At 42.6% G+C, this 25,935-nt stretch overlaps 1 protein-coding gene across 1 annotated transcript in view; it reads right to left on the bottom strand.

Moving 5' to 3' along the window:
* The window catches only part of armc2 (armadillo repeat containing 2), a 238,005-nt gene that overhangs the window by 205,968 nt on the left and 6,102 nt on the right, over positions 1–25,935 (bottom strand). The window contains exons 2-3 of the mRNA XM_072552378.1: positions 15,206–15,490; positions 9,444–9,516 (exon numbers count right to left, since the gene is read on the bottom strand). Of these exons, the coding sequence (XP_072408479.1) occupies positions 9,444–9,516; positions 15,206–15,462 (330 nt within the window). The 5' untranslated portion in view covers positions 15,463–15,490. The remainder of the gene's footprint in view (positions 1–9,443; positions 9,517–15,205; positions 15,491–25,935) is intronic.

The raw sequence follows: 25,935 nt of genomic DNA on the forward strand, positions 1-25,935 counted from the left end.
CTGTACCTCTTATGCTCGCATCCAAATCATTTATGTAAATGACAAAAAGTAGAGGACCCAGCACCGATCTTTGTGGCACTCCACTGGTCACAGTTCTCCAGTCTGAAAAACAACCCTCCACCACCACCCTCTGTCTTCTACCTTTGAGGCAGTTCTGTATCCAAATGGCTAGTTCTCCCTTTATTCCGTGAGATCTAACCTTACTAACCAGTCTCCCATGGGGAGCCTTGTCAGACACCTTACTGAAGTCCATATAGATCACATCTATCACTCTGCCCTCATCAATCCTCTTTGTTACTTCCTCAAAAATCTCAATCAAGTTTGTGAGACATGATTTCCCACGCACAAAGCCATGTTGACTCTCCCTAATCAGTCCTTGCCTTTCCAAATACATGTGCATCCTGTCCCTCAGGACTCCCTCCAACAACTTGCTCATCACCAACGTCAGGCTCATCCTGGCTTGTCCTTACCACCCTTCTTAAACAGTGGCACCATGTTAGCCAACCTCCAGTCCCTCCAAATGTTGTGCCATTATTCAAGAAAAGCTGCAAAGAAAAGCCTGGGAACTATAGATCAGTAAGCTTAAAATCGGTGCTGGGTAAGTTACTTGAAAAGATTCTGAGATAAAATATCCATGTATTTGGAAAAACAGGGCTTGACTAGGAGTAGTCAGCATGAGTAGGAGATCATGCCTCACAAAATGTGTTTGTGTTCTGTAATGAAGTGACCAGGAATGTTGACAAGGGCAGGGCAGTAGACTAATCGATATGGATTTCAGTAAGGTCTTTGATAAGGTTTCAGATGGGAAGCTGCTCTTAAAGGTTAGATTGCATGGAATCCAGGGCAAGCTGGCAAATTGGATACAAAATTGGCTTGATGGTAGGAAGCAGAGGGTAATAGTGGAAGTATGCTTGTCTGACCGCAGGGCTGTGACTAGTGGAGTGCCTCAGAAGTTGGTGCTGGACTCATTACTGTTTATTATCTATAACAATAATTTGGATGAGCGTGTACAAGGTGTGATTAGTACATTGCTGATGACATTAAAATAGGCGGTATCGTGGACAGTGAGGAAAGTTATCAGAAATTGCAGAACCTTGATCAGCTAGGGAAGTGGGCCGAAAAATGGCAAATGGAGTTTAATATAGATAAGTGTGAGGTCTTGCATTTTGGCAAGTCAAATCAAAGTAGGTGTTTCATGGTGAATGGTAAGGCCTTCAGGAGAGTTGTGGAACAGAGGGATCTTGGAGTTCAGGTTCACAGTTCTCTGAAAGTGTAGTCACAGGTAGACAGGGCAGTGAAAAAGGCTTTTGGCACACTGGTCTTCATCAGTCAGGGCACTGACTATAGAAGTTGAGAAGTCGCGTTGCAGTTATACAAGACGTTGGTGAAGCTGCACTTGGAGTATTGTGTTCAGTTTGGTCACCTTGTTATAGGAAGGATATTATTTAAACTGGAAAGAGTGCAGAAAAAAATTTACAAGGAGGTTGCCTGGATTGAATTGTCTGAGTTATAGGGAGATGCTAGACAAACTAGGACTTTTTTTCTTTCGAGTATAGGAGACTGAGGAGGGACCTTACAAAAATGTATAAGATCATGAGGGTCATGAATAGGGTGAATGCATTCTGTCTTTTTCCCAGGATTGGGGAATCGAGGACCAGAGGGCATCAGTTTAAGGTTAGAGGGGAAAGAATAAAAGGGAACATGAGGGGCAACTTTTTTTTAACATAAAGGTTTATATGCATATAGAATAAGCTGCCAGTGAAAGTGGTTGAGGCGGGTATATTAACAACATTTAAAATGCATTTGGACAAATATGTGAGTAGGAAAAGATTAGAAGGATATGAGCCAAGTGTAGGGAAATAGAGTTAGCATGAATGGACATTTCGGTCGTTATGGACAAGTTTGGGACAAAAGGACTCTATCACTCTATAACCATCTCCAATTTAATAATATCCTTCCTATAGCAGGGTCACCAGAACTGTGCATAGTATTCCAGAAGAGGCCTCACCAACATCTTATACAACCTCAACATGATGTCCCAACCCCTGTACCCAAAAGGCAAGCATGCTAAATGCACTCTTAACCACTCTGTCTACCTGTGACGCAATTTCAAAGTATTATGTACCTGAACCCCTAGGTCTCTCTGTTCTACAACACAACCCAGGGCCCGACCATTACTTGCTCTTGTTTGTTTTACCAAAATGCAATATCTTGCATTTAGCCAAATTAAACTTTATCTACCACAGCGCAGCCCATTGACCCAACTGATCAAGATCTCTTTGTAGTCTTAGATAACATTCTTTACTGTCCACTAGTTCACCACCTTTGGTGTCATGCACAAACTCACTAATCATGTCTCTTATATTCTATATCCAAATCTTTTGTGAGGTGGTACATTTTAGGAGGAAGACTAGAGAGGTCTTTATTATTTGGAAGGTGAAAGCCTAAGATACAAAAGGGATTTCAGAGTATAAATTATTATCACTTGAACCACGAGTTAGTAAGGCCTTAACACAAATAGGTTTAATTTCTAGAGAGATAGTATTGAAAATTGATTAGTTTTTTTCTAAAATCTGTATTGTACCTTGGTTGACCTGAAAGGAAGGAGGATAAGTTGGAGGTTGTGGCACACATTGATTTCAATATAGTTGGGATAAGGTCTTGCACTAAGAGTTCTGGGAGCTAGACAGTAAACTGAAAAGCAGGGCTGCAAAAGTTGTAAACTCTGATGTAAAGTATTAGCGAGTACAGAAATAGAACAGGGAAGATGAATGCATGGCTTAACAGTTGGTGCACATTGAAGAGTTTTAGATTCCTGAATCACTGAGGTTATTTCCGCAGAAGGTGCAACCTATACGAAAGGACCAGTACCTAAACCAGTATGGAACCAACCTTTCTGGTAGGTTTGCTAGTGCTGTTGCAAAAAGTTTAAACTTGATCAGTAGGGAGAGGGACAAGGAGTCGGGAGAGGTTGATGGCCTCTACTTTTATGCTAGGAGCATTATAAGTAAGACAGGCGTGTTGAGGATTTGGGTTGAGAAGTGGAATTTCATCCATCACAGATATGTGTTTGAGGGAGGGGCAGAATTCACAAATCAATATTCCAAAGTATAGGATCTTCAGGCGAAACAGGTAGGGTGCAAAAGAGGAAATGGTATTGCATTATCAACTAAACAGTTAGTAACTGCAGTAGGAAAGGACGATATCCTGGAAGGATCTTCAAATGGGGCATTGTAGGCAGAGTTTAGGAAAAAGGGGGCAGTCACATTGCTGGGAGTGTATTATAGAACTCCAAACAGTCAGCAGGCAATATAAGAGCAGACATGTAGATAATTCACTGAGGTATGTAATAACAACAATAACAGGGTTTAATAATAAGAAAACCTCTAATAATTTTCGGGGATGTCAAATTCCCCAACATTAATTAGGATAGTGTAAAGGGTTTTGAAGAGGAAATTTCTTGAAATGTGTTCAGAAGAACTTTTTATTTCAACATGCAGAGAGTTCAACAAGCTGTACTAAATTTAATTCTGGAGAACAAAGCCAGATAGATGGTAGCGGTGGCACTGAAGAAACATTTTTGTGTTAGCAACCATAACATAGTATAATTTAAGTTTGTTATGGAAAAGGAAAAATATGGTCTGCAAAAAAGGACTTTGGATTGGGGCAAGGCAGATTTTATCAAGATACGGTGTATCTGGCTTTAATAGATTGGGAACAAATACTTGTGCGAAATCTACACCAGAACAGTGTGAGGCATTCAAACAGGAAATTGGGATAGCACAGGCCTGACATGTTCCCTTCAGGGTGAAATGTAGGAGCACCAAGCTTAGAGAACCTGGTTGTTTAGGAATATTAGGACTGGGTAAGATGGAAAAGATAGGCTTTTAGTAAGTATAAATGAAGTAAATTAATGGAAGCCTAGTGCAACATTGAAAGTGGAGGGATGAACTTAAGAAAGTAGTTAGAAGAGTATGGAGAGGGAATGAAAAAATACTGTTAGATAAAATTAAGGAGAATCCCAAGAAATTTTTATAAGTACAGCAAATTTTGTTTTACCTGGCACCTTGTGAACCAGAACACTCGCTAGACCTTACAAGTATAAAAATTATGTACTTTAAATACTTCTTAGGTTACAAGATGATGGAGGTGGATTGGTCAGACTGCAAGATCAGTGGCAGGTCGGATTTAACCTTGGAAAGTCTGAGGTGACACACTTTGGAAGAAGTATCAAGACAAAGGGGTACTCAATGAAAAGCAGGACACTGGAAAGCTCAGAGGACACAAAAAGAAAATACATTAAAGCTATCCTGTGGGATCATGGCTACCCTGATCAGATCATTTCTCACTATGTATCATGCAAACTCACAAATGCCCACTGTTTTCAGACCCAATAAGTGTACAGTCTACCTCAAATTATTTTGGAAAGGCAAAGTATTTCAAAAATTGAATAACAGTTTAAGCACATTGCTTCACACTGCTGCAATGCAGTGGAGATGGAGTGGCTTTTTTTCTACTACTTTAGTATAAAAACATGTTCTTCCTACCACACAATGAAGCAATGTCATGTTTGAATTTCAGTTCTGAAGCACATCAGGTATCTAAGTTATACATCCCAACAACTGGCAGATTGCATTAGATATGTTCCTCTGGCTGTCTGTGATGGACAAAGTCAAGACCCTGCTCAATTAACACATGCTTGCAAAACCCAAACAAAATGCCCATCATTTGAAGCGATTCAATGTAGCTTTCTGTAGTCTTTCTCCATTTATTGATACGTAGCTCCGCTATTTTTCCAGTCTGTATTCTATCTGTCAAGTTTTTGCCCACTTGCTTAATCTATTATCCCCCTGCAGACCCGTGTCATCCTCACTACCTGCCTTTTTAAGTATTTTTGTGTCATCTGCAAATTTCATTGTAGAACATTCATTTTCCTCACCTAAGACATTAATGTATATCGTAAATAATTGTGGCCCTAATGCTTTGGAATTCTACTAGTTACTGGTTGCCATTCTATCCTCTATCTTCTAGTAGTTGGCCAATCCTTAATTCGTAATAATATACTACCTTCAATGCCATGGGTTCTGAGAGTCATGGAGTCATAGAGATGTACAGCATGGAAACAGACCCTTCGGCCTGGACATATTGGAGTTTAGAAGAAAGACAGGCTACATTATAAAGCATACAAGATTCTTAGGGGACTTGACAGGGTTGATAAGAGAAAAAAGGTTGTTTCCTCTTGTGGAAGAGTCCAGGACCATAGGGTGTAATCTCTAATTAAGCATTGCCCATTTAGAGGCTAGGAGGAGAAAGTGAGGACTGCAGATGCTGGAGATCAGAGCTGAAAATGTGTTGCTGGAAAAGCGCAGCAGGTCAGGCAGCATCCAAGGAGCAGGAGAATCGATGTTTCGGGCATGAGCCCTTCTTCAGGTCTAAACCTGTCGCCCAATTCCTAAGCATCTGTATCCCTCTGCTCCCCACCTACTCCTGAAGAAGGGCTCATGGCCGAAACGTCGATTCTCCTGCTCCTTGGATGCTGCCTGACTCTGCTGCACTTTTCCAGCAACACATTTTCAGCCATTTAGAGGCTAGTTCATTAAGTATATTGAAGACTGAAAGAAGAAGATTGTTAATCAATATGGTAATCAAGGGTTATGGGGAAAAGGCAGGAAAGTGAAGTTGAGTATTATCAGATTAGTCATGATCTCACTGCAACGTGAAGCAGACTCAATGGGCTGTTTGGTCTACTTCTGCTCAGACATCTTATTGATATTAATAGGCCAGGCCCTTTTCTACTGAAAAACAAAGATGGGGTCATCTAATAGAGGTCTTAAAATTTACTAATGAGAAAGAAGGTAACTAGAGACCAGTAAAAGGAAAGGCAATTATCAAGAAATACAACAGGAAATTCAGAAGAAAAGTTTTTTACACAAAGGGTGATCAGAATGTGGTTGAAATAACAGACATAAGCATTCAGATTCCATAGATCCTTCAAAGTGACCGATAGACAATGTGGAGAAGAAGGTGTTTGGCACATGTGCCTTCATTGGTCAGAGCACTGAGTACAAGGGTTGGGACATCATGTTGCAGCTGTACACAAAATTGGTGAAGCCTCTTTTGGAGTAAAGAACAAAGAACAAAGAACAAAGAAACTTTACAACCCAAGAACAGGCCCTTAGGCCCTTCGGGCCTCCAAGCCTGAGCCGATCCAAATCAAACGTCTAAACCTGTCGCCTAATACCTAAGCATCTGTATCCCTCTGCTCCCCACTGTGCCTGCCTCTACCACCTCTGCTGGCAACGCGTTCCAAATGCCCACCACCGTCTGTCTGAAGTATTTGCCGCATGTATCCCCCTTAAACTTTTCACCTCTCACCTTGAAAGAGTGACCTCTCATTATTGAACCTTTCACCCTGGGAAAAAGCTCATCTCTATCCCCCTGTCTATACCCTTCATGAATTTTGTAAACCTCATTTAGGTCCCCGTCAATCTCCTTTTTACTAATGAAAATAAACCTAACCTACTCAACCTCTCTTCATAGCTAGCACCTTCCATATCAGGCAACATCCTCGTAAATCTTCCTTGAACTCTCTCCAAAGTGTCTACATCCTTTTGGTAATGTGGTGACCAGAACTGTACACAGTATCTAAATGCAGCCGAACCAATGTCTTGTACAATTTTAACATGACTTGCCAGCTCTTATACTCAATACCACATCCAATGAAGACAAGCATATTATATGCCTTTTTGACCACTCTATCCACCTGTGCAGTAAACTTCAGGGTACAATGGATCTACATTCCCAGGTCTGTCTGTCCATCAACTTTTCCCAAGGCTCTTCCGTTCATTGTATAATTCGCTCTGGAATGAGACTTGCCTAAATGCATCACCTCACATTTGCCTGGATTGAAAACCATCTGCCACTTTTCCACCCAACTCTCCAGTCTATCTATATCCTCCTGTATTCTCTGACAGTCCCTTTTGCTTTCTACTACTCCACCAATCTTCATGTCATCTGCAAACTTGCTGATCATACCAACATTGCCCACTTCCAGGTCATTTATGTATATTACAAACAACAGTGACCCCAACACTGACCCCTGTGGAACACCACTGGTCACCTTTCTCCATTTCGAGAAACTTCCTTCAACTATTACTCTGTTCTTTATCTACCTAGCTGGAACACCCTGCACACCATGTGACTTCACTTTCTCCATTAGTCTATGATGGGGAACCTTATCAAACGCCTTACTAAAGTCCATGTATATGACATCAACAGCCCTTCCTTCATCTATCAACTTGGTCACTTCCTCAAAGAACTCTATTAAGTTGGCAAGGCACGATCTCCCCCACACAAAACCATGTTGCCTATCACTGATAAGCCCATTCTTTTCTAAATATAAATATCCCTCAGTACCTTCTCCAGCAACTTTCCCACCACTGACGTCAGGCTCACTGGTCTGTAGTTACCCAGAATATCCCTACTACCCTTCTTGTACAGGGGGACAACATGAGCAACCCTCCAGTCCTCCGGCACCTCACCTGTATTTAAGGATGCCACAAAGATATCTGTCAGAGCCCCAGCTATTTCCTCTCTCACCTCCCTCAGCAACCTGGGATAGATCTCATTCGGACCTGTGATTTGTCCACCTTTTATAACCTCTAACCTACCCAACACATCTTCCCTACTTATGTCAACGTGATCCAGACTAATCAAACTTCTATCTCTAATTTAAACATGCATCATGTTTCTCTCTTCAGTGAACACTGATGCAAAGTAATCATTCAAAATCTCACCAATTTGCTCAGGTTTGAAACACAGCCTTCCTTTGTTATCCTTTAGTGGACCAATCCTTTCTCTAGTTACCCACTTGCTTCTTATAGAAGAATAAAATGCTTTGGGATTCTCCTTAATTCTGCTCACTGAAGCTACTTCATGACCCCTTTTAGTCTGCTTGATTCCTCGTTTAAGACTTGTCCTACTCTTCCGATATTCCTCCATGGCCCATTCTGTTCTTAGCTGCCTAGACCTTATGTACACTTCCCTTTACCTCTTGGCTAGTCATACAATTTCTCCTGTCATCCACGGTTCACGAATTTTGCCCTTCCTATCCTTTGCCTTCAATGGAACTTGCCTACCTTGCACTATGTTTAACCTATCTTTGAAAGCCTCCCACATCTCAAATGTCGACTTTCCTTTTAAATAGCTGTGTCTAATCCACATTTCTGAGCTCCTGCCCAATTTTGATTATAATTGGCCCAGTTTAGTGCTCTTCCCTTAGGACCACTCTCATCTATGAGTACTCTAAACTTACAGAATTGTGGTCACTGTTCCCAAAGAAATCCCCCACCGCACCTTCTACCACCTGTCGTGGCTTGTTCCCCAGTACCAGGTCCAATATGTCCCCTTCCCTTGTTACAGTATTGACATACTGCTTTAGAAAACTCTCCTGGACGCTTCTTACAAATTCTACCCCATCCAGACCTCTGACACTAAGTGTACCCCAGTCAATGTTGGGAAAATAAAAATCTCCCATCACCACTACCCTATTGCCTCTACATCTTACTGTGTACAGTTCTGGTCGCCTTGCTTTACAAATGATTTTATTAAATTGGAAAGGATGCAGAAAAATATTACAAAATGTTACCAGGACTGGAGGATTTCAGCTGTAGTGAGAGGCTGGGAGCATAGGAGATTGAGGGGTGACCTTATAAAGGTTTATAAAATCATGAGGAGCATGGAAAAAGTAAATAGTAAAAGTCTTTTCCCTCAGGTAGGGGAATTCAAAATTAGAAGATATAGATTTAAGGTGAGAGGGGAAACATGTAAAATGGACCTGAGAGGCAACGTTTTCACAGAAAGGATGGTTCATATATAGAATGAACTGCCAGAGGAAGTGGTCGATGCAGGTACAATTACAACATTTTAAAGGCATTTGAACAGGTACATGAACAGGAAAGGTTTAGAGCGATATGGACCAAATGCATAGAAATGAAACTGGTTTAGTTTGGGGAACTTGGTCAGCATGGATGAGTTGGACTGAAGGGTCTGTTTCCATACTGTTTAACTCTATGACTTAAATATGACTTTAATGCATTTCAATGCATTAAAGGTGAGGTTCAACAAACATATAAGGAAGAAGGGAACATGGGTTATGAAAACAAATTTAGATGAGGAAAGATGGGAGGATTTTTAAGTTAGGAATATGGTCCATATGGACTGATGGAGACGCATAACCCATTTTTACCTTGTGGTCTTATGTAATCCTAGCCACTGCCTTTTAGCTTGGCACAAACTTTGTATCCAAATGAATCAGTACAGCTTTACACTACACAATGCCATTCAATAATTGAATAAAGCCCATATTACTTCTCCCATTTATTCCGCTTCTATTTTAAAATAATTTGAAGAAAGTTGACATGGCTTTCTTCTGGTTTACTTACATGATCAAGAGGGGTGAGACGTGCTCCTGATATGGGTCTTGAGTCGCTACCTTCAAAGCTTCGAGCATGGAGACTGTACAAGCAAAGCATGAGATGTATTCTTAAAGATGTTTGTCTTTATTTTGAGCCCCTTTATTGTATTAGGTTTAAAGGCAATTAGAATTAGAATTAGAATCTCTGCAGTATGGAAACAGGCCCTTTGGCACAATAAGTCCATACTGACCCTCCGAAGAGTGACCCACCCAGACCCATTCCCCTACTCTACATTTACACCTGACCAATGCACCTAACACTATGGGATAACTTAGTATGGCCAAGTCACTTAACGTACACATCTTTGGATTGTGGGAGGAAACCGAAGCACTCAGAGGAAACCCACGCAGACACAGGGAGACACTGTGCAAACTCCACACAGACAGTCGCCCGAGGGTGGAATTGAACCCGGGTCCCTGGCACTGTGAGGCAGCAGTGCTAACCACCAAGCCATAGTGCGATGTAAAATTCAATAGATTGAAGTATTACAGCTTTGAATATTAATCCATGATTTGCCTGACAGCCAAAACATCACAAAGTCAAGGGAAAACAAACATTGAAAGGAGAATGCTGATACAAACAGATGTTTGGAGCAATCCAGCGGATCTGACAACATTTGTGGAGAAATAGAAAATCTTTGACTGCAGTATGATTCTTTTTCAGGGCAATTAAGAACCTAAAAACCAAATACTAACAGCAACTAATTTCTCAAAATATCAAGGCAATTGTTTTGAGTGCCATATTCATGATAAAGAAGGGAAGGAAAATAGTGATGTAATCTCAGCCACTGCCTTTTGTCTTTAGATTAGATTACTTACAGTGTGGAAACAGGCCCTTCGGCCCAACAAGTCCACACCGCCCCGCCGAAGCGCAACCCACCCATACCCCTACATCTACATCTACCCCTTACCTAACACTACGGGCAATTTAGCATGGCCAATTCACCTGACCTGCACATCTTTGGACTGTGGGAGGAAACCGGAGCACCCGGAGGAAACCCACGCAGACACGGGGAGAACGTGCAAACTCCACACAGTCAGTCGCCTGAGGCGGGAATTGAACCCGGGTCTCCGGCGCTGTGAGGCAGCAGTGCTAACCACTGTGCCACCGTGGTGTAGCCATTGTCGCCAAATACTTCCACTACGCTGGGTTTAACAGGCTGTGACTGTACAAAATGTTGAAAATTATGAGGAGCAGGCTGAATCCAATCAACACAATAATGAAACTATTTCTGTTCACCAAGAAGATATCATGAGAAATCCTGCAAAAACACAATCATGAAAAATCATGACGCTAAAAATTTCACAACATAACTGACAGATGAAGCAACCATAGATTGTAGATAGTTCTTTAACCAAGGAGTACAAGGAAGATGACTACTCTTACGAGCTCAATGAATGCCCTCCTATTCACCTAGTAGAAAGTGAGGACTGCAGATGCTGGAGATCAGAGTCAAAACTGTAGTGCTGGAAAGCACAGCAGGTCAGGCAGCATCCGAGGAGCAGGAGAATCAATGTTTCAGGCATAAGCCTTTCATCAGGAATGAGCCTTGTGGGTCTAGACTGAGAGATAAAGGGGAGGGGGTGGTGGGTTTGGGGAAAGGGAGCTGAGAAAGCAATAGGTGGATGAAGGTGAGAGAGGTGGTGATTGGTCAGAGGGGATAGTCCAGAGGGCAGTGCCGAGTTGGAGGTTTGGGACTGGGATAATGTGAGGGGAAGGGAAATGAGGAAGCTGTTGAAATTCACATTTCTCCTGTGTGGTTGCAGGGTCCCAAGGCAGAATATGAGGCATTCCTCCTCCAGGCATTGGGTGGTAACAGTTTGGTAGTGGCCCAGGACCTGCATGAGCTGAAAAATGTGTTGCTGGAAAAGCGCAGCAGGTCAGGCAGCATCCAAGGAGCAGGAGAATCGACGTTTGGGCATAAGCCCTTCTTCAGGAATGAGAAGGGTGTGCCAAGCAGGCTAAGATAAAAGGTAGAGAGGAGGGACTTGGGGGAGGGGCTTTGGGAATGCGATAGGTGCAAGGAGGTTAAGGTGAGGGTGATAGGCCGGAGAGGGGGTAGGGGCGGAGAGGTCGGGAAGAAGATTGCAGGTTAGGAAGGCGGTGCTGAGTCCGAGGCTTGGGACTGAGATAAGGTGGGGGGAGGAGAAATGAGGAAGCTGGAGAAATCTGCATTCATCCCTTGTGGTTGGAGGGTTCCTAAGCGGAAGATGAGGCACTCTTCCTCCAGGCGTCGTGTTGCCATGGTCTGGCGATGGAGGAAGCCAAGGACCTGCATGTCCTTGCGGAGTGGGAGGGGGAGTTAAAATGTTCAGCCACGGTGGGGTTTGGGTTGGTTGGTGCGGGTGTCCCAGAGGTGTTCTCTGAAACATTCCGCAAGTAGGCGGCCTGTCTCCCCAATGTAGAGGAGGCCATTTCGGGTGCAGTAAATAATGTGTGTGGAGGTACAGGTGAATTTGTGACGGATATGGAAGGATCCCTTGGGGCCTTGGAGGGAAGTGAGGGGGGGAGGTGTGGGCGCACGTTTTGCATTTCTTGCGGTTGCAGGGTAAGGTGCTGGGAGTGGAGTTTGGGTTGGTGGGGGGTATGGACCTGACGATGGAGTCGCGGAAGGAGTGGTCTTTCCGGAACGCTGATAGGGGATGGGAGGGAAATATATCCTTGGTGGTGGGGTCTGTTTGGAGGTGGCGGAAATGACGAAGGATGATACGATGTATTTGGAGGTTGGTGGGGTGGGAGGTGAGGACCAGTGGGTTCTGTCCTGGTGGCGATTGGAGGGACAGGGTTCAAGGGCAGAGGAGCAGGAAGTGAAGGAGATGCGGTGGAGAGCATTGTCAACCACGTCTGAGGGGAAATTGTGGTCTTTTGAAGAAGGAGACCATCTGGGTTGTTCGGTATTGGAATTGGTCCTCCTGGGAGGAGATGTGGCGGAGATGAAGGAATTGGGAATATGGGATGGCATTTTTACAGGGGGCAGGGTGGGAGGAGGTGTAATCTAGGTAGCTGTGGGAGTCGGTCGGTTTATAGTAAATGTCCATGTTGAGTCGGTCGCCCGAGATAGAAATGGAGAGGCTTAGGAAGGGGAGGGAGGAGTCTGAGATGGTCCAGGTAAATTTGAGGTCGGGGTGGAAGGTGTTAGTAAAGTGGATGAACTGTTCAACCTCCTCGTGGGAGCACGAGGGAACATCTCTGGGACACCCGCACCAACCAACCCAACCGCCCTGTGGCTGAACACTTTAACTCCCCCTCCCATTCCGCCAAGGACACGCCAGACCATGGCGACACAACGCCAGGAGGAAGAGCGCCTCATCTTCCACTTAGGAACCCTCCAACCACAAGGGATGTATGCAGATTTCTCCAGCTTCCTCATTTCCCCTCCCCCCCCACTTTATCTCAGCACCACCTTCTTGACCTGCAATCTTCTTCCCCACCTCCTCTCCGGCCTATCACCCTCACCTTAACCTCCTTCCACCTATTGCATTCCCAACGCCCCCTGGGCGGCACGGTGGCACAGTAGTTAGCACTGCTGCCTCACAGCGCCGGGGACCCGGGTTCAATTCCCGCCTCAGGCGACTGACTGTGTGGAGTTTGCACGTTCTCCCCGTGTCTGCGTGGGTTTCCTCCGGGTGCTCCGGTTTCCTCCCACAGTCCAAAAATGTGCAGGTCAGGTGAATTGGCCATGCTAAATTGCCCGTAGTGTTAGGTAAGGGGTCGATGTAGATGTAGGGGTATGGGTGGGTACGCTTCGGCGGGGCGGTGTGGACTTGTTGGGCCGAAGGGCCTGTTTCCACACTGTAAGTAATCTAATCTAATCCCCCAAGTCCCTCCTCCCTACCTTTTATCTTAGCCTGCTTGGCACACCCTCCTCATTCCTGAAGAAGGGCTTATGCCCGAAACGTCAATTCTCCTGCTCCTTGGATGCTGCCTGACCTGCTGCGCTTTTCCAGCAACACATTTTTCAGCTCTGATCTCCAGCATGTGCAGTCCTCACTTTCTCCAGGATCTGCATGTCTTTGACGGAGTGGGAGGGGGAATTGGAGTGTTCAGCAGTGGGGTTGGTGTGCCTACTTCCCTAGCAGAAGCCTCAAAAAACATCAAGATGTTGTGGGAGTTTGGACCTGTGGTACTGTAAACGTCAGTGCTTTAATAACTGTTGATGGATTGGAATAATCAGCAATAACTCTTTCTGGAATAACTGTTTCCTGAGATGAAAAGGTTAAGGACAAACTGTTATAAAGAAATTAAAAGCAACACACCAATTGGCCATCGATAGGAAAAAAGATGTAAACAAACTGTTTCCTGGGACAGAGAAGGTAAAACCTGCTTGTTAATGAATGGCCTTGTGATAAATGGGCAATTAAGATCGCCTGCAGAAGAATTTAAGGGGTTAATGGCAGGACAGGCTGGTTTCAAACAGACAGCTAAAATGGAATGTAACAAGGAACAGAAAAGCTAAGTTGAGAGCAGCTGGCCTTCACTCCTGGTAAAGAAGCTAGCTAGACTTGGTGATTTTAGAAGTCTCATAAATAATATCGCACGATGGACTTAGCAAGTCAGAAAATCCTATAAGAATTCAATTTCAGTATTCTTGAACAACACAACTCCAGAGAACCATAATGCACAGTGATCAAACACTGGGCAAGCAGAGACAGATGCTGTTGGTTGGAATCATAGCTTAATTCCACAATTAATCAGGTAATAGACAAGATGGGTTGTGAGGCTGAATTTACTTGTGCGAGGGGTTTTATTTTGGTTGCTATATGCAATAAAGTTTAAATAATCGTTTCAATATTTGATTGCCTGTGAGATTTCTGAATAAATAGTCAACTTCAATATAGATTGTGGTAATTGATGCACAACAGGCCGCAGCAAAAAAAAATCATGGAAAATATGTTTCACTCCATTTCCAACATGGCTGACTACATCAGACTTATCCAGTGACAGCACACCAAGCAGAAAGAGATTACTGAGTCTTTCCAGAGCTAACTCAACATTTTTCAGTGTCTTTACTGAACAAGGTAAGGCCCTCCTAAGGTGTGAATGAAATTGAAACGCAAGTCATTTTTCATATACCTACTACATCACTGCACTGTGTATTAACTTGTATTGTTCCGACAACATGTGTGTTTGGATACAAATCAGGTTACACAAGGGCTTCTTCAGAAGAAGCTCTGCTTAACATGAATTCATGGGTGGCTCCTCTGGAATTCAATTTACAAGTTTACTGCACTTTGTTGCATAGAAGACAGTGGTTACCTTTTGTTGTTATTTTGTTTTGTTGTGTTTTCCCTGTTGTTCCTTCAGTTCTCTGCCTGAAGACAAGTCCAATCGATGGCACTATGATCTCCATCAGAAAAGCCACAGATGATCTCAAATGTGTCCCAGCCAGAAACAGGATTGAACTCCTTACTACTGTTACCATTTTAACCCATACTGGCTACCCAGTAAACTAAGCTAACCAGCTCTGCAAGATACTCGAATTGCAGTGGCAACATACAATTTTACGTGCATGTTGGTAGTCTAGAGCTTTAGATATTTGGGCAGAGGCCCCAATTTCATGACTGATCAGGAATCCCTCCCAGTTTTAGTATCTGCTCTCATGTGGTGTCATGTGACTTCTGACTTTGCTCACCCCAGTCCAACACCACCATCTTCACATCATATACTATAGTGAACCTATACCATTACAGATATACATGGAAATATATCAAAATGATTACTGTGCTTACCTGAATGCAGAGGGAGGCCTATTATCAGGTGTACGGGAAGACGCAGACCCAAAAAGCTTCCTCTGATCATCTTTAGGGGTAAATGGTCTTTGAGTCTTTAAACTTCTCAATGATGAACGGGCCTCACTAATGATCTCAGCACTGGTCTTTGGTTGAGATGGTGAAGCTCCAATCACAGTGGCAGCTTTTACAGTCCTTTTAGTCCTTGAAGAATGCATCTTTCCTATTACAGATGAGCAGCCCAGGAAATTCTCCATATGAGGATACGATATAAATAAACACTATCTAAAGAAACACAAAATACCATCAAACTTATTCTTCAGTGAAAAAAAATTATGAATGTTTCGTATCCACCCAAGTGCAATTTTCCTGATAATTCAGCATGCAATAAAATGTGTAAATCAAACTAAACCTTTACAAGTATAGCAACCTATATGACCAAAGGATTGAACTGTAATTATGCTAAGATTTATAACTTAACTATTAATCATTCTGCCTTATTATTGGATAAACACATTGAATTTTCATAAGATAATTTATTACTTCACATATTAACAGTACTGTTCCAATGAGTTCTATTTTTATTTCTGCACTAAAAATAATGGCAAATTGAGATTAGCAAAATTAACATCCTTTTCTTTGGTTTTTGTTATACGTTTCTTAACATAACTGAAATCTCTGGTTGCACAGAGCTCTTGGAGCTGTAGGTAATAAATGAGCTAACAGCAGTTTCTAGGTAAAGATGTGCATGAAGATAGCTCCTGAACAGTCAATGCCCTCAGGAGCTCATCACTTTATACCTCTTTCCTTAGCATCCTTCACCCTTTCTTCCTCAATTTCCTCTCTTATAATGTTTAAGTTCTCCTAGCTTTATTGGTGCACACATTAGTCCAAATTACAAGTTAACTATTATTTCAAACTGCCATCTGAAACCATACAGTTTGCATTCCTCAGTGTACATGGAATCTTACCTCAAATTTGACTTTCAAATTTCCAGATATCAGATATCTCTGGACATGAAGACTACACTCTACACTGTATCATGTCATGGGTATAACTCAGCTGCAGTGCCTCTCATGCTTAAAATTTTAAAGTAGCTTTTTGATCAGTAATGCACATCCCCCAAATCTTGCTGTATCTCTGACTGGTTTACTGGCAGCTATAGTCCACTCCTGACTTAAGATTGATTCTCTTTTCCCTGCCAAAGTACATTTCCCCACCATTTCTAGTTCTAGAAATTGTTGCAGAAGAAAAAAATAATTCTAGAGTCACATTTTTTTTTTCTCCTGCAACAATTCCACACTGTAGGGAATCTAATCTAATTTCAACACAACTAAGTTGTTAAAAATATATATTTCATGGGATGTGAGCAGTGCTGGGAAGGCTAGCATTTGTTACCTATCCCTAACTAACCTTTAACTGAGTGGCTTCTAAGTCAATGAAGAGGATAATTAAGAGTCAACCACATTCTATGGATCAGAAGTCACATGCAAGCCAAACTAGTTAAGGGTGACAAGTTTTCTTCCCTAAAGGACATTAGTAAAGCGGATTTCTTTTTATGAAAACCAATGATAGCCTCAGCAATGGTGACTTAATTCTGACACTAACTTGCAATTCTACATTTCATTTATTGACTCTACCAGCTGCCATGGTAGGATGTGAGACTGTGTTCCCAGAGCAATGGCCTAGACTTTGGATTGCAATTCCTATCTCCTCATCTGTTACTTTGGAAATATTCATCAGTGCAAACTCCATTTCTGTACCTTATAAATAGCATTTGAAATTTAATTTCCCTCTTGTGTCTGAAATTTTGCCTGTTAACTTTGTCCCTCTATGAGGCCTTTCTCTTTAACTTTGTATTCCTTCCTATTGTTCCACCTCTATTCTCCAGTCTAAATGGACTTCAGCAAGGTTCCACATAGTAGACTGATTAGCAGTGTTGGATCACATGGAATCCAGGGACTGCTAGCCATTTGAATATAAAATTGGTCTGAAGGTTGGAGACAGAGGGTGATGGTGGCAGCAATGTGTACTGTCTTCAAGTACACTGTAGTAACTCATCAAGTTTCCTCTAACAGCACCTTCAAAACCCAGGACATCTATTAGGAGGGTTGTTTTTCAGACTGGAGGTCTGTGAGCTGCAATGAGCCGCAAGGATTGATGCTGGGTCCACTGCTTTTTGTCATTTTTTTAAAATGACTTGGATGTGAATATAGAGGAATGATTAGTAAGTTTGTCGATTACACCAAAATTGGTGCCGTAGTGTACAGTGAAGAAAGCAATCTCAGAGTACAAAGGGACCTTGATCAGATGGGCCAAGGAGTGGCAGATGGAGTTTAATCTAAATAAATAAATCTGGGCGGCACGGTGGCACAGTGGTTAGCACTGCTGCCTCACAGCGCCAGAGACCCGGGTTCAATTCCCGCCTCAGGCGACTGACTGTGTGGAGTTTGCACGTTCTCCCCGTGTCTGCGTGGGTTTCCTCCAGGTGCTCCGGTTTCCTCCCACAGTCCAAAGATGTGCAGGTCAGGTGAATTGGCCATCCTAAATTGGCCCGTAGAGTAGGTAAGGGGTAGATGTAGGGGTATGGGTGGGTTGCGCTTCGGCGGGGCGGTGTGGACTTGTTGGGCCGAAGGGCCTGTTTCCACACTAAGTAATCTAATCTAATCTAATCTAAAAAGTGAGCTGTTGCATTTTGGTAAGGAAAATCAGGACAGCACTTACACATTTAATGGTAAGATCCTGCAGTGTGTTACCAAAGAGATCTTGGACAGCAGGATCATAGTTCCTTGAAGGTGGAGTCACAGGTAGACAGAGTAGTGAGGAAGGCGTTCAGTACACTTGCCTTTATTGGTCAGTGCATTGAGTATAAGAGTTGGGATGTCATGTTGCGGTTATACAAGACGTTGGTTAGGCCATTTTTGGAATACTGCACTCCATTCTTGTTTCCCTGCTATAGGAAAGATGTTGTTAAACAGAAAAGATATATAAGAATGTTGCTGTGGGTTGGAGGGTTTGAGCTAATAGGGAGAGGCTGAATAGGCTGGGGCTACTTTCCCTGGAGCATCAGAGGCTAAGGGACGATCTTATAGAGATTTAGAAAATCATGAAGAACATAGGTTGAATTGCTAAGATCTTTTTCCAAAGATAGGGGAGCCCAAAGCTAGAGGACATAAGTTTAAGCTGCGAGAGAAAAGATATAAAAGGGACCTAAGGGATAACTTTTTCATGCTGAGGGTGGTGCGTGTATGGAATGAGCTGCCAGAGGAAGTGGTGGAGGCTGGTACAATTACAACATCTAAAAGATGTCTGGGTGGGTACATGAATAGGAAGGATTTAGAGAGATATGGGCTAAGTGCTAGTAAATGGGGCTAGATTAATTTAGGTTATCTGGTCAGCATGGATTAGTTGGAATCAAGGGTCTGTTTCCATGTTGTGCGGCTCTAAATATATCTGAAAAATGGCAAAACACAACTAGTGGCAATACAGTTGATAATTCCTTGTCTGCGCACATTTGGCTTTTTAAAAAATTCATCCATGGGATATGAGTGTCACTGGCTAGGCCAGCATTTATCACCTTGGAATCACTGGAGCGGTTAGGTGTAGGAACATCCACAATGCTGTTTGGAAGGAAGTTCCACAACATTGACCCAGTAACAATGAAGGCACAGATATAGTTCCAAATCAGTGTGTGACTTTGAAGAGAATTTACAGAAGGTGTTGTTTCTATGCATCTGCCTCCCTTTTCTAGCTAATAGATGTCCTGGGTTTTGAAGGTGCTGTTAGAGGAAACTTGATGAGTTACTATAGTGTACTTGAAGACAGTACACATTGCTGCCACCATGCATTGGAGGTTAAGGTACTGAATGTTGAAGGTAGTGGATATAACGCTGACAAAGCAGGCTAGATGGTGTCAGACATTTTGAGTATTGTTAGAGCTGCTCTTACCCAGGCAAGTGGAGAATATTCCATCATGTTCCTGATGTGCTTTGTACAGAAGCAGACTTTGGGAGCCAAGGGGTGAGTTACTAATCACAGAATTCCTAGTTTCTGACCTATGTTTGAAGCTACAGTATTTATATAACTGGTTTAGTTTTGTATCTAGTTAATGGTAACCCCCAGATGTTGACAGTGGGACTCAGTAATGGTAATGCCACTGACTGTCAAGGAGTGATGTGCAGCTTCTCTCTCGTTGGAGTTGGTCATTGCCTGGGACTTGTGTAACATGAATGTTATTTGCCACATACCAGCCCAAGCCCAAGCCCATGCCCAAAAGTTTGTCCTGGTCTTACTGTGTATGGACTTGGACTGCTTCAGTACATTAAATGAGACAAAAAGACAGCAGATGCTGAATCCAAAATAGACATGCAGGAGGCTGGAGGAACACAGCAAGTCAGGCAGAATCAGGAGGTGGGGAAGTCAACATTTCGGGTTTAACCCTTCTTCAGGAAGGGTTATACCCGAAACATCTACTTCTCCACCTCCTGATGCTGCCTGGTTTGCTGAATTTTTCCAGCCTTCTGCCTGTCTATTTCAGTACCTGAAATGTCATGAATAGTGCTAAACCTCATGCAATTACAAATATCCTTCCACATTTCTAATTTTATAACGGAAAGAAAGGCACCAAAGTATGAAAAGAAAGATTTTCCAGCATCTTTCAATTCTGGAAAAGAGTCATACTCTATTTATTTTTCTGTGTTTGTTTCAGATTTCAATCATTTGCAATATTTTCCTTTCTTCTTTTGCACTGATGAGTGGAGGATGGCGATATTGGTGGAGCCTCCACCTTCTGTTAGTTATTTGACTGTGCCAGGACTATAGACCTTAGATCTGATTCATTAGTTGGGAGCTTGCTTAGCTCTGTCTATTGCACTCTGCTTCTGTTATTTAGCATGAAAGTGGTCCTGTGTTGTGAGTCTGAAGTCACATTTAGACCAGACCTGAACCAGCTGGGTTTATACAATAATCAACAGTAGTTAAATGATTGCCATTAGCCTCGCTTTTAACTCCAGATTTCATTGCAGCCAAATTTGACCATCTGCAACAGTTTGAAGATTTGCCCCCAAAGTATTAATTGTATTACTAATCCAGTGACAATATCCCTATGCCTTTATTTCCAATTTGTTTGTTTGTCCATTTTGTTTCCCTTCATCTCTCCTAGACCAGTGACACCCCACCATCATGCATTCTTTCATTTTTTCTCTGGGGTAATTTGTTCTCTAAATCCCTACTCCAATCTAACAGCATTCCTCTATCTTCCTACTCTGCTGCTAATTTCCCAGGCCTATCTTCCTACATATTATTTTTCTGTGCTTCTCCTGGTGTAGTTCAAAAGCAATAAAGGCTCTTCTTGCTCCTTCCTTGCAAGCAGCAAAACCAACAACCCATCTTGCCTTCCAATGCTCTTGAGTCTGATCATGACAATCTCCTTCCTAACAAAGACATCAACAAACCTGTGTTGAACTTGTGGAGTCTGCCAACAGCTCAGCTTTCACCATTTCTCTCTCTATCTCTCTCCAGAATGACAAAGGTTGACCTGCCAAATATAGATATTGGTAAGATGGAAGGTCAGACCAATGTGAATCCTGTGGCAAATCTGAAAAGACAGCAATAACTGCTAGCCACACCAGCACCATAGAACTTGAGGAAATGGACCCGGGATCAGATGATATAGGAATAGAAGTAGGTAATTTGACACATTGAGTCTGCTCCATCAATGTGATCATAACTGATTATGATAATCCTTAACTCCAATTTTCTGCCTTGTCCTCATAACTATTAATTTTCTTAATGAAGCCTTAAATACGCTTAATGATCGAGTCTTGACAGCCTTCTGGGATAAAGAATTCTACAGTTTCAATCCCCTCTGAGAGAAGAAATTTCTTCTCCTCTCTGCCTTAATTAAATGAGAGACCCCTTACTGAGATTATAATCTTTGGTTCTAGACTCACCTTCAAGGGGACAAAGTTAAAAATCAAACAACACCAGGTTATAGTCCAACAGGTTTATTTGAAATTTCTAGCTTTCGGAGCACTGCTCCTACATCAGCAGCACTCCAAAAGCTAGTGCTTCCAAATAAACCTGTTAGACTATAACCTGGTGTTGTGTGGTTTTTAACTTTATTCATCTGAGTCCAGCACCACATCATTTCAAGGGGAATCAGCCTTTCCACATCTACATTGTCAAGCCTCTAAGAACTTTATATTTTTCAATAATGTTGCCTCTCATTCTACTAAACACCAGTGAATATCAGCCCAACCCATTTAACCTTTCCTTCTAAGAAAATCCCTCCATTCCCAAATGAACTTGGTGAATACCTTTCCTTAGATAAAGGAGACTAAAACTGTTCACAATATTCTAAGTATAGGCTGACTAGTGTCTTGTAGCGAGAGCTTGAACAAGTCCTCCCTATTTTGCTTTCCCTATTATCCATTGAGCTTGGATGTTAGTTTTTGTGATTCATGCATGAGGACCCCTAAATTCCCCTGTCCAACAGCTTTCTACTATTACCTCCAAGTTTAATAATATTCAACTGTTCTGTTCTTCCTGTCAAAGTGCATAGCCTCAAATTTTCCAACATTATACTCCAGCTGCTAAGTTTTACCAACCTACTTAACCCATCTATATTCCTTTGTAAACTCTTTATATCTTCCTTGCTATGTGTTTTGCCAATAATTTCTGTGTCATCTACAAACTTACTTTAAACACTTGTGGCCTTGGCAGAGATTCCCATGGTACTTCACTAGTTACAGGTTGCCAGCCTAAAAATGCCTCCTCATCCCAACTATCTGTCTTCTATTACTTAACCAATTTTCTAACCATGCCAGTACACCACCCCTAGTACCATATCTTAACTTATTATGTGCTTATGTGCAGTAGTTCATCAAACGTCTTTTGGAAATCTACACATATGTTAGATGTACTTTTATACCTATATTATTTGTTACAATTTCAAATAACTGGCAAGCATTTGTTGGGCATTATTTTCCCCTCATGAAGCTGTGTTGACTCTATTGGATTATAGTTTATATTTTTCCAATTACAGAAGTTATCTGGAAATGATTAACTGGCCTACAGTCCCCCTGTTTTTTTTCCCTGTCTCCCTCCTTTTTTGAACACATTGTTACAGTGACATTTGTCCAATCCTCTGGGACTTTTCCAGAATCTAAGGATTCTTGGAAGACTTCCTTTAAATCTTAGCATGAAATCCATCAGGTCCAGTGGACTCATCAGCCTTTAGTTCATTACTTTTCCTCATACATTTCTCTAGTGATAGTAGTTGTATTTATTTCCTGCTCCTCTTTAGCCTTTTGATTATTTAGTATATTTTGAATGTTATGTCATGAGGTTATGGGTGTGAACTGCACCTTTAAGAGTGAGTGAAAGCTGGCAAGGAATAAACAAGCACAGTGTGCTGAAAAATTTAAAAATGTAACATTTGGATGTGAAACAAATAGCTAAACTATGTTGCTATTGTACACAGTAAATTCAAATTTAGCCAATCAGTTTAAATTATGTGCCAAGATATCAAAATCCAATTGAATTTGAATTTTACTGTTTTGACGACATCAAACCAATGAGACGATCCAATATTTTGGGGTATAAAAATCAGGCATTTTGAAAAGGGGCACCAACAAACACCAACTGCCTGCAGAACTGCTCTCTGAATGGTACTTGTTCACATGAAATCTGTGAAGCAGAAGACCGAAGAAGAAACGATACAGCTAACTGGTTTTGAAATTTAATTTTTTTGTAAAACTTAATCAGAGGATTTTATCAGATTGGTATATTGTTGTAGAGTGGGAGGTAGATAAACCAATCACTGGATTAGTGGTGCTGGAAGAGCACAGCAGTTCAGGCAGCATCCGAGGAGCAGTAAAATCGATGTTTCGGGCAAAAGCCTTTCATCAGGAATATAGGCAGAGCGCCTGAAGGGTGGAGAGATAAGTGAGAGGAGGGTGGGGGTGGGGAGAACGTAGCATAGAGTACAATAGGTGAGTGGGGGAGGGGATGAAGGTGATAGGTCGGGGGGGAGGGTGGAGTGGATAGGTAGAAAAAGATGATAGGCAGGTAGGACAAGTCATGCGGACAGTCCTGAGCTGGAAGTTTGGAACTGGAGTGAGGTGGGGGAAGGGGAAATGAGGAAAATGTTGAAATTCACATTGCTGCCCTGGGGTTGAAGTGTTTCAAGGTGGAAGATGAGGCGTTCTTCCTCCAGGCATCTGGTGGTGAGGTAGCGGCGGTGAACGAGGCCCAGGACCTCCATGTCCTCGGCAGAGTGGGAGGGGGAGTTGAAATGTTGGGCCACAGGGCGGTATGGTTGATTGGTGTGGGTGTCCCGGAAATGTTCCCTAAAACGCTCTGCTAGGAGGCGTCCAGTCTCCCCAATGTAGAGGAGACCACATCGGGAGCAACGGATACAATAAATGATATTGGTGGATGTGCAGGTAAAACTTTGATGGATGTGGAAGGCTCCTTTAGGGCCTTGGATGGAGGTGAGGGAGGAGGTGTAGGCGCAAGATTTGCAATTCCTGCAGTGGCAGGGGAAGGTGCCAGGGTGGGAAGGTGAATTGAAGAGGGGCATACACCTGACCAGGTAGTCACAGAGGGAACGGTCTTTGCGGAAGGCAGAAAGGGGTGGGGATGGAAATATATCCCTGGTGGTGGGGTCTGTTTGGAGGTGGTGGAAATGTCAGCGGATGATTTGGTTTATGCGAACGTTGGTAGGGTGGAAGGTGAGCAACAGGGGCATTCTGTCCTTGTTATGGTTTGAGGAGTGGGGTCTGAGGGCGGAGTGCGGGATGTGGGCGAGATACGTTGGACGGCATCTTTAACCACATGGGAAGGGAAATTGCGGTCTCTAAAGAAGGAGGCCATCTGGTGTGTTCTGTGGTGGAACTGGTCCTCCTGGGAGGAGATACAGCGGAGGCGGAGGAATAGGAAATAAAGGATGGCATTTTTGCAGGAGGTAGGGTGGGAAGAGGTGTAATCCAGGTAGCTGTGGGAGTCAGTGGGTTTGTAAAAAATGTCGGTATCAAGTCGGTCATCATTAATGGAGATGGAGAGGTCCAGGAAGGGGAGGGAGGTGTCGGAGATGGTCCAGTAAATTTAAGGTCAGGGTGGAATGTGTTGGTGAAGTTGATGAATTGCTCAATCTCCTCCCGAGAGCACGAGGTGGCGCCAATGCAGTCATCAATGTAGCGGAGGAAGAGGTGGGGAGTGGTGCCGGTGTAATTACAGAAGATCGACTGTTCTCCCAATCAGACAAAGGAGGCTTACAGTGTAGATAGTTGTTGTTTAGTGTTCTCTTTTTTTCTTGGAGTTAAAGAATAAATTGTTAAAATTTTTCTTTAAATAGTGGGATTTGGTAGTTCTTTGTCACTCATACTTTTACAGATTACAAGGCGAGCTTTTCTGTGTTATTGGTTTAAATTATCAGAGGGGTTTACTCTATGTCGTAACATTTGTTTGTATCCGCTATCATGCAGACAGCACAAATCCAACAGCTAAGATATGCCATTTCTTGGTTCCCGTCCCCAAACTCATTCTCCAAGGGCCTATGTTCACACCAATCTCTCTGTTCCTTTTTATATGTTTAAAGAAGCTCTTTAATGGTTTTCTTAAATTACTTACTAGTTTGTCCTCAGTCTACTTCCTCCTTTTTTTGTCATCTCCTGTTGGTTTTTATTTTTTTTCCCAATCCTCTGGTTTACCACTCCTCTTTGCCACATTGTATGTTTTATTTTTCTCACTGATACTACCATTAACTTCCTTGATTAACCATAGTCAGTTTATCTACTTCCTGGAATTTTTCTTCCTCACTGGGATACATCTCTGTAGAGAGTCCTGAATTATTTATTTTCTTTAGTGGCAGGAATTCTCAGATCAAGAAAAAGACATAACAGGAACACTGCTGTGACTATTAAAGGGTGGACCCTTTAACGAGAGACTGAGTCCTCATTCTTGCCATGGCAAGAAATTTCATAAACTTTCTTATCAAGTCTTTTCAAAATCTTGTTTGTTTTAATAAGATCAGCTCACATGTTCTGAACTCTAGAGGGTATATCCAATTTTAGTCAACTCATGATAGGTCAGTATTCCAGCAAGATAGAGGCAGAGTAGAACACTCCAACTGGAGTTCCTTTGCTCCGCCTGTTTTTTGTTTCTTCGCTTTTTTCTTCTTCTCCTTGCAATTGTCCTGCAGCGGTGTGTGAGAAAACCCAAATACTGAAGCAGTGCGACAAGAACCTGAGTCCTGGAGGGGCACGTGGAGGAACCAGAGTTCTGGAGCTGTACGAGTCCTGATACAGTGCACCTCACCAGCACTCAGCTGCAACAAGGTAAGGAGTGGACCGGAGGCTGGAACGGAGCAGGACAGCTGTTGCCTGACACCAGTAATCAGACCAAGCGTTGAGCTGCTGCTTTCTGAAATTCTTTACCAGACTGTAATGTAAATCCATTAACTCTGTTATAACTACCGCATTTCTAACTTAGTTTTTAGACACTGTAAGTAATGTGTCAACTTGTCCTTTTAATCCTCTTTTGTATCCAAGATTTCTACCTAAGTACTTGTATCTAATATGGTACCATTAAAGGCAGCCATTATAAAAACGTTTTTACTATACTCCTGTACATGTGACAATAAAGGATAGCCTATTCTATTCTATTCCAGGCCTATCCTCTAACCCGAGGAATAAATGTTGCAACCTTTTGTTTTATTCCCTCATGTG

Source organism: Chiloscyllium punctatum, chromosome 3, assembly GCF_047496795.1.
Source record: "Chiloscyllium punctatum isolate Juve2018m chromosome 3, sChiPun1.3, whole genome shotgun sequence".
Taxonomy (NCBI): Eukaryota; Metazoa; Chordata; class Chondrichthyes; order Orectolobiformes; family Hemiscylliidae; genus Chiloscyllium; species Chiloscyllium punctatum.